A 17023-nucleotide genomic window follows, 5' to 3' on the forward strand; every position below is an offset into this window, starting at 1 on the left:
TACCTAAAAAGGACTTCTAGTATGATTCACTTTATCTTTATGGTAACCATAATTACTTCCGCCAAGGAGGTTTTGTTTTCTGGTTTGATTACAAGAAAACTACTGGCCCAGATTTCATGAAACTTGGTGGAAGAGTTTAGTGCGGATCAAACAAACCCTAAATCTTGGAGCAGATTAGAATCAAGGGGTGGATACACAAATTGTTTCTCACTTTCATTAAAATTGCATGATAGGGCATTTGGCCTTGGCAAAGGTCTGCTCTCTCTGAGTGCCCTTGTAGTTAAAGAAGAAAATGCTGGTCATTTTCTAGAGTCAGCAGTCAGTGTTGAGTTAGCCTTGCTGCTCTGTTTGTCCCTGACATTTTGCAGCTTTGCAAACAAACAGCTTGTGTTTTTTGGCCCTTCATGTCCGTTCAGCAGAGACAAGTTGGGAACACAGTTACTTGATGTCTTGATGTGGGCTGTGACGAGGGTGTTACTTATTTGTGCAATGCAATCCGTTCAGCACAGTGCTTGTGAAACACTTTGAGAAGAATTTTAGCTGCAAGACAACAAGAATAAACTTGAGCTGAGGTTACAGAGAGAAGCTGTCTGTGTTGCACCACTATTGTCCAATCTGTCTGCTGTTGATGGCTCGTGTGCATTGAATAAGAGGCAGCGCTGGTGAACTGTTACTCATGCTCAAGGCGTCTGGTGACAGCGAACCTTCACAATGGGAATTCAAAGAAGCTTACGGCTCCGCAGTCCTGAGAGACTTGTGGTCAGTCAGTGGTTGTCTCGGCATCTGACGTACAGGGACTTCTCACAGAGTATGTGGCTCGCTTTAGGAAGTCTAACTGTGGGAGACTTGAACGTGTGTGTGAACAGCTGAAAGTGAGGAAGTGCTCAGGGGTCTTTAGTCACCGCGGGTAATAAGTTGTCCAAATCGCCTGGCAACCTGCCTGTCGGAGGAAGTGACATGTTGAAAAGTTTACTTACAGCAGTGCCACTTCATGCAAGTTGAAACAGGTAGCTACCCACTGTTGACTCTTTAAAAACACATTACGTTGTAAGTTATTGTTATTGTAATACCCCTGGAGGCTTAGGCTGGTCATTCATCTGAATGTTTGTGAACCAGAATTATATTTGACATTCATGCTCCGGCACAGAGCGAGATCCAAAGACAACCGAATAGTGGACATTAATGCCTAGTGAACTGGAGGGAAAGGTAATCCGGATTTTCCATCTGACAAGACATGGTGGGAGAGTGTAGTGTGTGTGTGTGTCATGCATGCTTGTGTGTGAACCTGAGGGCGACTAATGTGTGTGTGAGTATGTGTGTGTGTAGTCTGGCTTCCTGCCCTGAGGAGCTTTTTGGCCAATAGCCCGACAAAACCAATGGTTCCTGTGCAACGTTGGACTAACTCCCACTGGAGAGCTGAGGGCCAGCTGGGGCCCCTTCTAATAAGGAAGTGGGACTTTATTCCTTCACCCCCTACTGACACACACACACACACACACACACACACACATATACAGTATAGCTACACCGTGGCCTCGTCCCTGCACCAGGTCTGAGGAGCTAGATACATGTCAGCAGCTGCATTCATCACCACCCAGCTCCAGCAGCTATAGCTGGTATGTGAGAAACACAGCCAGGGCCTGAAGGCTTTTCTCTGGATTAAAGGGGCTTCAGACGGGGCTTTTTTTCATGGCCGTGCTGCACAGGTAGAAATCTTTAAGAACCATATGAGTGTTTGTGCAAGTTTTAGCTCCCGAATTAGAAGTTTACATTTTCCCTGACTATATTTGAATTTGGGCAATGGATTTTTTCAATGCATTTTTCTTGACTGCTCAGTCACACCAAACCAACATCAAAGAACTAGTAGTGATGAAGACCAACTCTTGCGTTACCTCACGTTGGGTGTTTCTCGGCTAAAAAGTTGCACTTGAACACACCGCAAAAACTAAAATTCAACTTTCTAAATCACAGCAGTGTTTGCAGCAGGGTTAGATGTACTTTGAGTGATTTGTCGTAAATTTGTTGAACTGTATTGTGATCCTTCAACATATATTATAGACCATGTAGAGCTAAAGCAAAGCACTGTCAAGTGTTGGGTATAAATTTGAACAAGCCATCCCTTCATTTGCAGCACGAGATCAGTTATCACTGATAACACACACAGGAATATTTGCTGCATGAAGCCGAGCTGAATAAAAGGAAACAGTGCACACATTCATGAGAAACCCAGTCGCCTCCCACATTCTCAAACACTACTTGTTTACCTATCTCACATTATGCGCCTGGGCCGAGTTATTGGATGTAACACATTAAGCCCGCAAATCACTAAACCTTTCCCTAATCCGCACAGACATGTTCAATGATCAACCCAATCTTTAACCTTGGCGTCTCAGCCAGAACAAATAGGGTGGTCTGGAAGTATGCGTCGCATCAGCTTAGCCGAGCGGCTGTATAACGCATCGATTCCCTCACCCTTGATTGAACGCGCAACAGGGCATTAGCTAGGCCAGCCGTGCCCCCTTCCTCAAACGCACTGTTCTCTGAGTGGGGAACACTTCCCAACCCATTTCCCTTCTTTGCCTGCAACAGTCTGCCTCTCTTTCTTTCTTTCTCTTAAGGTCATGTTATGTTTTCTAATTGTTTATTGTTCCAAAGAGCCCCCCTCCTCTGCCTCCCCCCCTGAACCCGAGTTACCACGGTCTCTTAGAGACGTCTATTTTTGGTGATACATCTGGGGGTGGTTGAGGGGTCGGAGGGTTGACCTTTCTCTTCAGTGTGTTGGCGGGGCGGGTAGTGGAGCTGCGGTGGGGAGGGATCATGGGAGATATGGTTGTTAGGCACAAGTTTAACATAAGTATTTAAGACTGTTGTCAGCTGACATCCTGTTTGTCACAGCTGGACTTTGAGCTCGAAAGATTTTGCAGAAGATAGCAAAACTGCCTCTTTAATGGAGCAGTCGGCTGATTTTACATATGGTAATCAGTTTACTGGTTAAGTGTGTTCTGAGTAAACACTTGTACAGTGTCTTCTGTGACTCTGGAGGAGTTGTGTTGAGGCTGAGAAAATTACTTTAGAGACATCGCTTGAGTAATCTCAGCATGGGCTTGGAGACTAACTACTTTCACGGGAAGCCTGCAGTACAAACCGAGGGTAGGGCTGCACGATTATGGCCAGAATGATAATCATGATTTTTGAGTCAATATTGAGATCATGATTATTTATTGGTTTTAGGGACAAAATATTGTCATTGCACTTTCACATTTGCATAAACAGAGCCATGCTTTCACTTCTGTGTGTACTGCATCCCTGTTATTTTACAAGTCTGTGCATCAAAAAAAGACTTAAAACGAGGTTCCTCTTTGTCTGAATTTAGTGTCCTTCCAGGGTGCACGGGTAGCAGCCTGACTGACTATGAGTTTAGGAAGTGCGAAGAGTTTTCTATGAGCAGAGAACCCATTTGATCATGTTCATATAATTTTGGGTAGCCAAAATCATGGTCATGATTAATAATCAGTTAATAGTGCAGTCCTACCTGGGGGTGAAGTTTAAAAGGTGTGGGCGTTAACCAGACAGAGAGCATCTAATGACAGCTTGAGTTGCATTATGGGAAGTGTAGGATCCTTTCCTCTCTGAGCCCCCTATCTAAGAGGAAGTGTGATGCTAAATTAGCGGAGTATTCCTTTATAGCTATACTCAGCTCAGCTCTGTACACAGCTGTACTTTGCCATGCCAGTGATAAGGAGCTTCATATCATAAGGTCCTGTCTTGTTTGAGTGCAGCTCTTGAATTTGACTCATTTGGCAAAAGTGGCAGTGACTCTTTAACCCTTTAAAATAACACCACACAACACTCAAAAATCCCTGAGTCTATAGTGGGTGGATACAATATATCAACCTAAACCAGCCTCACCAGAAACCCTCCTGCAGCCTGTTCACTCTGCCTCCGCTGTGTCCTCAGGTTCCTGATGTGTGATGGTGGCCGTGGCCGGCTGTGACGGGCGTTGCTGATTGCCTCTCGTGTCCAATTAGAAACCAGGAGGACTGACCTGACTCCGGCTCACGGAGCAGCGTACCGTCGGTGAGTTTTATGGCTCTGCCTTCACGACCATTGATCCCAACAGGCGAGGACAAAAGGTGTAAATCTCACCTCGCCTCTCCCTCCCGGCACTGTGTCTGATTTGAAAGTGTAGATTTGTGGAAGAAGCTGTGAAAGCCTAGTTTTTTTTTATATTTTTGTGGGGGAGATGGCATTGCACTGCCAAAGATATCTGCAGGAATGAACACAGCAGCACCAAGCCATATTGACAGCATGTCAACTTTCATCTGTGTACATTTCAGGTTTTGCTCAACACAAAGTGTTTTGAAAACAAACCCAGGATTGCAGCGTTAGATATTTGTGGGATGAATGTGTGTGTGGTCTTGGCGTCTCAAAGGCAAGTGTGATAAATTGAGGGGAAAACAAGAAACACGTTTTTGTGCGTATGTAAGTGTGTGTGCCCACAATAAAGTACCTTCTGTGTGTGTGATTTTTACAGCTGTGCAAATGTGTTTGTGTCATGCAACAGTTCCACACGATCCCCCTGTGTTTTCATTAGTGTACAAGGTTCGTGTGCGGCGACCATGGCAACCTCACCCCCTTTTCTTGTCTCTGTCTGTCTCTCTCTTAGGCAACAGCAGCCTCATGGGCCTCAGGACATACTAGACCCCAGCCTCCATCACACATCAAGCCCCCACCCCTCCCTCCCCCAAACTCCTTCCAACTCTTTTTTATACTGTTACATACTCTAGATTTACCGGCAGCGCTTTGGCTACACCTCCTCTGACACCTCCGTGAAAGGTACCGGGCATGCATGACAAGGGCGCACACACCCTTTGTTTACCAGTTGACTGCATCGCCTGTCTGACGTTAACTCTTGCTGTGCATTCTGTATATGCAAGTGTAAAAAGACAGCCCGCCAAAGGAGTGCAAAACACGTTTTATGCAGCCACTTTGCAAGGCCAGACTTCTGAACGTGTGGCTAAAGCGCTGCCCGGTAACGTTATTATATGACTATAATTATTACTATTCTGTATATCATTCATATTAATGTTATTATGATTATTAAATACATGTTGAAGCATGACTTTGCAAAAAAAAGAAGAAAAAAAACGATGCTGTACATTTTTAGATATTTTAAAGAAATACAAAAAAGTATTTTTGTAATCAAGACAATGTTTGAAATGTTTGATTGGTTCATGTTGTGCTAAAGTGTGTGAGGAACTTTCATATTTTTATTTTTTTTTTGCCCTTCCTGTTTGTGCCATTATAAAATGGTAAGTCGCCCCTGCTATACCAAAGCAGTCCTGTGGGTTTGCTCTTGTCTTTTCTACATACTGTGTGGATTTAGGTTTGCTCATGTGTGTCGTCTTTATGAAACGAACATATTAGTCCTTTGTCCATGATGACTCTGAGTGAGAAAAACACACCTGATCCAGCTCCTAATTTCACAGTTAGAGGTAATCAGATGTGTTGAAAGAGGCGTTGACAGGAAGAAGCCGTCGACCGGTGAAGGTAGAGTGACCCTAAAGACAAAACACAGCAAACTGAGCCCTGCTATAATAAGTAACGTGCTCCTTCATCGTGTAGCAGGAGGACAGCAGCACAGTATAGAGAAACAAAAGACCAAAGCATTTTATTTTTTACACTGGAGAGCTATCTAGGCTAGTGGAATTATTCCGTTTTTGACTGCTTTGTAGTCCTCAGTCTGATTTCTTATGAAGTATGACATTATTTTTGCTGCATGTCTCTTTTGGTGTCACTCCAAAGAGCCACTTCGCGTCTGAAAGGATGTTCACTTTAAGCAATTTGTCCCTTTTGTCTATTTTTAGGGAGCCAACGTGATTCAACCTGCTTTTGTAAATTTTGAATTTACATAGTGATGATTGGAGTGTTAAAAAAAAAAAAAATCTTTTGTAATCTTTGTGTATTCTGGGCCTGCAATAACGTCTTTGCTGTTTGACATATCATCGAGTGATCATATTTCTGTGACATCTTGACGCCAAAATCCTCATTCATGTCGCATTCGTACAAAAACAAACAGCGGTTCTGGTCCTCTGCTGACGGGGCCGAGTCACACTTCGGTGATGAGACGATCAGAAAAGAAAAACAATCTTCCCTGTAATGTTTAGCCCAGGTGTGTACAATCATATCGGAGTGGTTGAGTCATATAGTCAGTGTTTGTAATGAATAATAATAATAATATGCACATATTGCCGACTGATTTTCTGGAGCAGGTTTTGCTTTTACAGACATTTTTTAAGCCAAGTGTGGCACCAAATTTATTAGAACAAGTATTTATAAGGTGTGTGTGTGCGTGTGTGTTTTTATGGGTATTATGTTTTTAAAGTTCATAGAAGATGCCCATCATATAATTCATTGTAAGTATTATTGTAAGTTTAATTGTATATTCATTTGGTAATTTTCTAGAGCTTCTTTTTTGTGTTTGTATCTGATATATGAATACTGTTTTACCTACATAATTCACTGTGAAATCCAGAGAAAAACTTTGAACGAATGGATCTTTGTGTGTGTTGCCAGCAGTGCGGTACAGAAGTTTCTGGAAATGAATATGATGATCCCCTCCCCCTCTCTTTGTCAGTGAGAACTATTCCTTTCTTGTTTCAGTATACCATGTGCGTACCTGTGTGTTCTGTGCATGTTCACGGCATGTGTGTGTTCTTCTTTTCTTTTTCTTAATGCATACAGTACTGTTGGTATTTATGTACCTTAGCCGCTGTAAGGAGAAACTGTATTTCAGTGAATTGCAGAGGTTTGTTTGTTTGTTTGAAACCAAAAAAAAAAAGGTGATCAAAATGAGTTTTTATGAAAATGTTAAATGAAGACATTTCAGGCCGTCCGCCATTAAAGATTGACGTCATCCCTGCTGTCATTTTTTCTTATCTTTTTCAGTGTTTTTGTGATAGAGCCTCGAGAGGCGTGCTGTAAGTTCATGTATTTAAAAAAATATAGAAAAGTGTACTCAGCAGGCAAAATGCTCCACACTCCCAATGTGGTTTGATGATGTGTTTAACAAAACGGGGTCACAGGTGGACCGTGGAGAGCTGCGGCCGGTGACATTGTCCCTCCCAGCTCCCTTATGGTCAAGTTAGCAGCGAAGATCACTAATAATGGGGATTTATTCATCTTGTGGTGGATCTTAATATATCAGGTATAGAATTAAGGTGCAGATGATATACTTTAATATGAGACTAAACTTTTCTATGCAGTCTTTGAGCCAGGACAAAGGCTAAAATGTGACCTGCAACAAGCTGGTATGGCTTGTTTTAGCCAAGCTGATTACCAGAAAACTTGTGGCCCCAACTGATCAAGAGGAGCGAGCAGTCAGTGAAAAACAAACAACAGGTTTTTCAACAGTTGTGAATCACCACAACCACAAGAGATCCTTGAATATAACAGACATAAAGGTGCAAACAAAATATTAGGTTGATTGGTCCAGTAGTTCAGCAAGGTTAGCTCCAAACAGACAGATACTCACACACACACACGACCAAAGCATGATCCCCTCCAGGTTTACACTTTTTAGAGATGTCAAGCACATTTGTAATATGGAGCCCCAAAACTGACAAACAAATGATGATCAGATAACATTAAAATAAAAAAGGAATTACATGATCATATCATCAGATCTGTTATTCATAACAGATTCTTTATATGGTCATCTGCTCCAGGCACACTACTCAGTGTTTACATCACATACACTGCTACATGTAGCTACATGCTGACATCAGGGAAACATGTAATCTTGGATGCACACGTTAGTAATTTTTAGGGCTTCCCCCTAATAGTTGACCAAACATTCATCGACCAGAAAGGTCATCATTGGTCACTTAGTTGCAGGAAGAAGGGGAAAAAAAGTGAAACTCTATTAGGAGCTGCACCTTGTCAAAATAAATCAAAACCTATATGACTGGGAATTTAATTTGAAAGGACAGACACAGGAAGAGGCCACGCTCAGCAGTCAGACAGGAGTCACATTACAAACCAACCACAGCCGACAGATATCTTTCCCTTCTTCTGTAAATATTCGCTCTAATAAACACGATAAAGTTGATAATTTTAGTGCAGGGCTACCCAGAAACATGGAAGTAGCTACATGCCCATTAGCCACTTAGCACAATCATTACTACTTTGCCGACAGCGTCATTAACAGGCGGCTCGCTCAGTGTGTGACGTGCACTCAAACCATTGTTGCCCTGCCCAAAATATATAATAATCACATTAATATCGTAAATATACGGGCGACTTGCCGTCTAATGGCCCTAAATGAGGACTATTAGTTGCAGTGATGGTGCAGAGACATCAAGAAACAGAAGACCTGGAAATGCTGACCAATCAGAGCAGACTGGGCTTAAAGGGGGGGTTAAAGAGACAGGTACTAAAACAGATGTGTTTTAGGCATAGGTGAATACAGGTATGTACAGGCAGACAGTGTGAGAACAATAAAGTTTTTTGAACATTAAAGCATGTAAACATGTTTTAGCAGAGACCCAAAAATGTGAATATGAACCTGAAGATTTTATTTGTTTCATCAACTGATTAGAGAAGGAAATAAAGCTGTCTTCTTTTTTTCTACCAAGTGATTGTCAGTCTTTGGGCTCCATATTCGAAGAGAATTAAAACTGGATTCCGACATTTCGACTGCGCTTAGAAGTTGCCTTTTTATCCACAAAGAAATCCACCTGCGTCAAAGCTCAATTTCCTCTCCCTTTCTCTCACACTTGTCATCGGATAACACCTCCCCCACAATCCCAGGAGGCCATCAAAACATGATGTGGGATCCTATAAAGTGCTTTGTGTACCAGGGGAGCTGGAGACCTCTCACTGCCCTCTATAAGAATAGCACCTAACCCAGGGGCTGGCTACTCCTGAGACAGAGGCCACAGCCAATTTAGTTTCTCTCTTCACTGTCTCCACTCTCTTCTGTCTGCTCAGTCACACCAGGTGGCACACGCTCGTCCATGCCTGGGGGGGTTACACGCAGGGTGTCGGAGTGGAGTAAAGTGGGGGATAAAAGTGCCTGTGTGTGCATGGGTGCGGCCAAGGGGACATGCTCATCTGCGTGCATGCATGCATACGCCCAACTGGCAACACTTTGTAATGGCGTTACTCCCTTTGACAAGTCCATTAAAGAGGTGTTTCTGTCCTCTTTCACTCATCCTCTCTCAGCTGCAGCATGCCAGACAAATGTCCTTGCTGATGTGTGTCCGTATACTCGTCACTCATCCATCAAAGCGACAGTGAAATTAAAACTCTTCTTTGCTTTGGATTCATCAGTTACTTGGACATGAGGGTGTACTTTGTTTTAATTTCCCTATCAGCTGTGTTACTTGGCTCACTGCAATAAAACATTGGCCACTGCTAACTTTAATATCCACATCGTGTGCTATCACACTGTACCGCTGTTACACTCTGTGCTTACAGAGTGTTGATTCACAGTGTGTCCATGATCTGTTTAATACTCTAGTCCCCAGACCTTTTGACCTTTGACCACCTAAAATGAAGCAATGTCTACTTGTGACCCGTCATCATATGTTTAGGAGCTGTCAGCAGCTCAGCTAATGAGTGATTTCCCCTTTTTTAAGTTGTTTTTAACTCCTCCTAACTAATGTAGAGAATATTTGGAAAACAAGAGCTATGAGCTAATAATGTTAGCATGCTAACATGCTCACAAAGACAATGCTAGCACGCTGATGTTGCCAAGTTAACCATCCTAGCTAAGTAGGTTAGCATGCTAGACGTTTACTAATTACCAGCAAACACAAAGTACATCTGATTTGAATATCAGTAATGTTTGGAATGATCAAAGGTGTAGATTTTGGGGGAGCATGTGCATTTGTCACCTCCAGTAAAAACATGGCAGTAGAACAAGACTTCTGGGGTGTGTTCCAAATCACATACTTTTTCTTTTAACTTTTAGTAGGTACTGCAGCTGCCCTTAAAAAGTACGCACTGTTGCATGCAGTGTGCACACAATCGGGACTTACTACTTACTATAATGTTACACTGCTGTGCAGAGGATTATGGGTCAGAATAACCAGAAAAGCATGCTGGCTACATACCGCAAAATCAGCCTGGATGTAGTAGAACATCCTGGTATTTTTGGCATACTGCATTTGACATACTATGTATTGGGATGTACTGAATCTTTTCCTGGCATACTATATAATATAGTAGTATGGGTATTGGAATGCACAGTTGTTTTCCAAAATTAAAGATGTTTACACCATGAATTGATGCATAAAAATTCACCAGAATGCAGGTATAAGGTGTTTGACAAGGACCTCCACACCCTTGTTTCATCTGCGTCCCCACCCACCAATGTTGAAATGAAGCATACACCCTTGGGCGTGATGGTGGTGCCACATGAAAAGTCAGGAGATCACCAAAGTGACTATGATTCACACTGTGGAGAACATGATTGTAGGCCTCAAACCTACCTTGTTATGACACATTACCACCATGCTCTTGTTGTGCCCATGATATATGTGAATATCTAGATTATCTCATCATTTTAAGACATTGTTTACACAGGGAGGAAGTGACTTAAGTGAAAAATCTGGTCATTTTTTTAAGGGGAAAACAGACAACTTTTCAACCCTTCATTGCTTTCCGTTACCTCAGCGGTTAGCAACCTACTTTGGTTGGTCCATCGTTCACTGTTTCTGCTACTGCTAACTGCAAAGAACTTACATTAATACTCTTTGGTCACTTGGGACAGCTACTGATAGCTATATACTACTGCACAAAACAAAAGTGCTGTCATCTTCCTGTTTTGGTGACGTAATGGTTGACACTGTTTTTGCTGTAAACTGTGTCTTTATTCTACCAGGATATTGTACCCAGTGGCACACAGACCTGTAGCTATAGTGAAAGTGAGGCTTTCAGGGAGCCAATCCAAACATCAGTGGTGTCATTATTCTGTAACCATTACATTGCACATTCAAGTTCAAGCAAAAGAATGTGTCTATTTCCGCTTGAAACTTGATGACTTGTAGTCATAATAACACTTCTAAATTCACACAGCTGGTGAAAGTCACATCTGAGCATGTGCAGATGCATGAGTCCTGAATCATTTCCAAGACTTGAGGCATTTGAACAGGCTCAGATGCAGTATCCAGCACTGACTAACTGGTGACTCATCACTCAGCAGTCTGCATATGTCTCCACAAAGGTCTGCACAGTCATTGTCTAAACAGTGATTGGCCAAAAGGGGGTTGTGTCTTCTTGGAAAGATTGCCCAACCAAAAGCCCCGACACTCCCCGCCGCGCTGCTGGTGTCTTTTGTGAGCGTTACTCTTTCAGATAAGCTGACGACTTCAGAGTGAGTCAGTGAATTTGATTTCACAGCGTGGGGGGAAGAGGAGTGTTTTCTCTCTGCACTGTCCTCTCTGCGCTCCCCTCGTCCTCACTCTCACTCTTCTCTCTGTCCACCTCTCACTATTTTTTTTCCCTTCTCCTCCTCCTCCTCCTCCTCCTCCTCTCTCATCCACAGCTTCCATCTCCCTTGGGTGGGCCCCTGCTCCCTCAGTCTCACAGCAATCAAAACACCGAAGGCTAACTCTCCCACTACTTTCCTGTTTCTCACAATTTCATGTTGCTTCAGTCTACTCTTTGATTCCAGTTAAGTACATGGAGATATTATTTTAATCATTTGAGTTGAGATCCAATAATTAAGTAGGTGTGTGTGTGTGTGTGTGTGTGTGTGTGTCTGCCTGTACAAATAGGGTGTGTGTCATATGATAACTTGACTGAGGATGACATCATAGAATGATCAAGGCCTTTTCTCTCAGAAAATAAAGAGCTCCACAGCGCTACCCAATGGTTATACAAACACATTACAGGATTCATCTACAGTACATGACTGTGTTCGCATTATCAGTGCTGGAAAATGTATTCAGAGCCTTTACTTTGGTAAAAGCGGTAATATTACAATGTAAAATGCTCCATTACCAGTTGAAGCCCTGTATCTTAACTGCTGTATACTGTTGGTGTGTTTGACCGATAATGATTATGAAGGTATTTGATCTTGAACTTCATCCATAAAATCTAAATTTGCAAACTAAAGCAGGATTTATACTTTTTATACTTAATTACACATCAAGGTGACGCAAACTTCCTGTCTATGTTTGTAAGCTGAAACCATTTCCATCAGTGGAAACAAAGCTTTTATTTACTTTGATTTCACAGAAAAGAGACAATAAAGCATCCACAAAATAGCATTTTAAGTCTTGTGTGTGATTTATCCTGGCTTCATATGAGTAGGGGAAATCTTGGCTTGTCACTAGGCTAATTTATACAATGTTAAATGCTAAAGACTTGTGCTAATAACGGGTCCATGTCATTGGTCCGACATCCCATTAGTCCGACGGTCCGCAGTGCTGAACGGCTCCCGGCATGCATATTTCTACCTTGATGGTGCGCCACAACCGGCTCTGGGTCAGCTGGGACAGGCTTGAGGTGAAGCAGGCTCACGGCTTATGTGTTTGTCACTTTCTTTTTCATTTTAACCCACACCATGATCTTTCCCTGACCCTAACCAAGTGGTTTTTGTGCCTAAACCTAACCAGACCTTAACCACAGGGCATCATGATGATTTCAGAACAACAGGACTTCAGAACAATGGGTTTAATATGGTCGGAACAATGGGCTGTCTGACCAATGGGCAGTTCCCGCTAATAACGTTAGCTTGTTGTATTTGTTTGGAAAACGTGTTTAGTATAAGACAGATGTTTTGTCAGTGAACCTTGTGAGTTGTAATTGAGCCGAATATCACCTTTGTTAAATGTTGCTGTTGTCCCTGGCCTCAAAAGAGTAGATGAAAAGTCCGCTAGCTGCTAGGCTAATTTATACAATGTAAAATGCCATAGGCTTGAGCTAAAAACATTAGCATGTTGTATTTGTGGGGAAAACGTGTTCAGTTAAAGACAAGTGCTTTGTCTGTGAATGCTGCGAGTTATAGTGAAGCTGATTTGTGAACTTGTGTTTGAAATTGTTTCTATTAAGCCATGTTTAATGTGTGTTTATAATATACTAAACAGTAAAGAAGGCAAATTTACGTTTCCTAAGGTATCGAAGGTATGACCTGCTTGCTCTTCCTCCAACTGGTTAGTGCTCTTTGCCTTTGTTGGTTGGATTGGTTAGGTTCAGAGGCCGTTTACACGTTGCCGGCTATTTTCATAAACGGACATTTCACCGTCTCCGTTTTCAAAAAGATCTTCGTTTACACTTACCCGTGTATATATACACAAGAGCATGCCAAACCTGTAGGTGGCAGTGTAACGAGAAGCTCAAGCCTTCCATGTATCCATTGTCACCATAGCAACATAGGTCGCACTTTTGACACAGGCGCAAGTTCCGGCGCATACTGTGACGTCGGCTGCCTATAACTCCGTCTATCTCCGTTTATCTCAGTTTACATGCAAACGCGCAACCGGAGTTTTCCAAAATCTCCACTCTGGCCGGAGTTTTTAGAAAGACTCGTTTTCAGAGGAGAAATCTCCGTTTGCGTGTAAACGAAGGGCACAAACGAAGGAAGATGTCTCCGTTTATCAAAATCAACGTGTACGTGTAAACAGCCTCTCAGGCAAGAGAAGTAAGACTGGTTTAAGGTAAGAATGCCAGGGTAGGCCAATCAGAGGCAGAGTAAGGCAGAGTAGGGCGTGTCATGCCTTCGCTACCCTAGGAAACGCAAATTTGCATGGTGGAAGAATTATTCAGATACTTCACTTATACTATACTCCATCACATATGAAAGTATGTGCTTAAAGTAGGACTGGCACAATATTGGATTTTCACTATACAATCATTACGGTTAAAAGACTTCACAATAACGATATTATTGCAATATCTATGGAAAATTTGAAGACAAAAAACCCCCCACTATCAATCAAATTCATCTTAAACTTTAATTGCATTTTTTATTGTACATTTTGTCCCTTTTTTTGCAAAATAGTGACACTTACCAGGAGGTGATACTGTATAAAATGTTACAAAAACAACACTTAATGGATAGTGAAAAGGCACCCACATGGTGTTTGGGGAGGGGAGCAAAGTGAGAACACAAACTTTTTTTTGAAAACCCTAGTTTTGATAAATGTATGTTTAGATGTTGTCACAGCCTGCTTTCTGCTCCCCTGCTCTCCCTATGCTTTTCCGCTCTACCTGCCAGCCACGCCCCCCTCATCAAGACAACTCCACTCACCTGTGCGCACAGCTGCTCCTCATCAGCACTCACTGCATTTAAGCAGCTGCTGCCTTTCCCTCAGTGCCAGATTGTTCTCTATGACTCTATGCGGCTTCTTCTATCTCCTGGTATCGACCCTGTCTATGTTGTCTGTGTCCCAGTAAATTCACCAGCCTTCTGTCCCTGACCACAAGTTCTGCCTCTGCGTCTCTGGTTTTCATCTGCCCATGGCTGTGTGGTATTTTCCTGCCACGACGTTTCAGAGTGAGTGTTCCCACCTGCCTTTGAGACGCCACATGCTGCCTTGTGTGTGTGTGTGTGTGTGTCCTCCTTTCGGCTCCTGGATCCACCGCTACTACTTCCCTGCTACTCATCCCTTGTCATCACACTCTTCTGATTCCGGACCCCTCGCCTTCTCATTCACGCCATCTGTAAGCCCCTCTTTCCCTGACCCCAAAGACTGTGTGTGGGCTCTGAGCTCAAAGAATGGAGTATTACCTGAATACCTTGGTCAGCTCAAGTTTCTGCTTATTCTGTGTTTAAATAAAAGTCATTACCAACTATCACTGAGTGCTGCATTTGGTATTCAGTCACACTGTTACAGATGTGGTATTTGATATTTCACATATACAGATGTATGCCAAAACACATCTGTTAGACTGGACACAACTGAAATCTTATTAAAAGTGGTGCTCATTAAAAAATGTAAAGCCTGTAAGTCTGCAGATCCAAACTGGGAGAAAGGAGGCCCACCAACCCATTTTCCCTTACACTACAATCTGCAGGCTCACAGCCCTGGAGCCTCACAGCATCTGAGCGGTCTCAGAGGACTGCGCTCCCCGTGGTGGATTCTGGGGGCAAACTGGTGTTCAAAGCAGCCCTGCCTTTGCCAGATTAGCCCTGTGTGCAGTGGGTTTATACCTCCATGAAAGAGGGTGCCACTCAGGGCTCAGTGGGGGGGGATGCAATCAATTGATGCTACACGTCAGGCTGTCCAGGTTTGGATGGGTGTCTGTAGGGATGATAATACTTTCACTGAGTTTATTAGTTATTAATTGTGCTTGAATGAATTTCTCTGATCCATTTTAAATTTTGCAACAGCTTTTATGCATCCAGCTGTCCAACTGTCATTTATCATCATATGCTTTGATCATATTGTGATGAAATCATCACAACACTTAACAAGATCATGTTATAGATGAATAATTTCCAGCAAATTCTGGATCAAAATTAACCAAAATAAGTTTAAAGACATTTTTCTGATGTCATGCACACAGTAACAACGCAACACCAGTGCAGTGAAAACCAGTTCTCTATTTTGTAATATGTTTTGATAATGGATAATATTTTCATACATAATGTGATATAGATCTCAACCCTTGATAGCTGATAGTTGGTTGCATTTAGGTCGTTATGTCAGGTGACAAAAATTCAATATCATAACGTCTAATTTAAGGTAGAATACTGATGACAGATTATGTTGATATTTTGTTGCCAACATCATCTTGTAGATGTAGAATGTAGAATAATGACATTTAGTTGTAAGGTGTGAAGAGCCACACCCAACATCTGCAAAATATCATACTGGTAGCATCCTCACAATGTGAAATTCTAATGTCTTTAGACATTTAGAATATCGTTAACCTGATGTTCATTGCAACCAAAATGTAACCTCTGTACAACAAGCTGAAGATAGGACTATCATGAAAATGTTTGGTTTGATAATCTGAGCCTTAAAAACAAGAACAAGTTAGAAAAAGTGGTCAAGTTGTGTTGTAAGATCACCAGTGTTACTTTTAATAACCTGCAGCATCTGTATGACGTTAAAGTTCTGTCTATTGTCTCAGACTCTCAGCATCCCTCCATGTTGAGTTTCAGATGGGTTTGCCTCCCTAAATGTAGCACTAAGAGTTACAGATCGTCCTTTGCCCTCTCTGCTATCACTTATCCTAACCAGCAGTGACCACTAATGTCCATGATTTACCTCTGACAGTGTGTGATACTGTATACTGTGTAATCAAATTGCCCCTAAGGGACATTAACGTTTACCTTACTATACATAAAGGCCTAACGTCTTTCTGACATAATAGTTACATCCAGTGCCAGTTGGGTTTTGTATGGAAGCTCATTTCTGCTAGTAAAATAAAACAAATTGGGGCACCCAGTAGCTAAGTGGGTAGAGCAGTCACCCTATGTACAAAGCAGCCGCAGGTGCAATTCTGGCCTGTGGCCCTTTGCTGCATGTTGCCTCCATCTCCCCCCTTTACGCCTCTACCTGTCGTTAAAGGCCAAACTCCCCCCCAAAAATAATCTTTTAAAGTAAATCAAGTAGATAAAATGTTTGTCATGATAAAATAAATGCTTTTTTATGTCAGAATTTTGTAGTAACTTAAAATGTTGACACATTATGAGCATTTTTACTTTAATAACTAACTTTTTTTTCTCTTCCTGGCAGAAATGAGCTTCCATACTATTGTCCAACTCTATTGTAATTGACAGCTAGAAAGATAATTGCCCATTTCCCTGATGAACTCCCCATATCTAGATGAGAATCTGCTCTCGCCTCGCCAAAACTACTGAGGAACACTCAGAAAGGACCCATTATCATCACGCATTTTTTGTCCTAAAACTTCTTGGTGTAAATCCAAATGAGTTGTAAAAATATTTTAAATTATATGTATAGCTTTCATACAGTGCTGAAGTAGTGACTTCAACTCTGGAGTAAAAGTAGGCACATGTTGCCCTCTTGTGGTCAGAGAGGCTCAGTGCAAATACTCATTT

The 17023-nt window shown here is 42.2% G+C and overlaps 1 protein-coding gene across 4 annotated transcripts in view; it reads left to right on the plus strand.

Annotated features, from left to right (window-relative positions):
• Positions 1–5149, plus strand: part of LOC117246041 (RNA-binding protein with multiple splicing-like) — a 53060-nt gene extending 47911 nt beyond the window's left edge. For 2 of the 4 annotated variants that reach the window (XM_033609689.2, XM_033609690.2), the window contains exons 7-8: positions 3958–4077; positions 4667–5148. In XM_033609689.2, the coding sequence (XP_033465580.1) occupies positions 3958–3994 (37 nt within the window). In that variant the 3' untranslated portion in view covers positions 3995–4077; positions 4667–5148. Of the gene's footprint in view, positions 1–3957; positions 4078–4666 lie in introns of all 4 variants that reach the window. The other 2 variants (XM_033609686.2, XM_033609687.2) reach the window with 2 other exon arrangements.
• Positions 5150–17023: the final 11874 nt, after the last annotated feature.

This window comes from Epinephelus lanceolatus, chromosome 22, assembly GCF_041903045.1.
Source record: "Epinephelus lanceolatus isolate andai-2023 chromosome 22, ASM4190304v1, whole genome shotgun sequence".
NCBI classification, from domain to species: Eukaryota; Metazoa; Chordata; class Actinopteri; order Perciformes; family Serranidae; genus Epinephelus; species Epinephelus lanceolatus.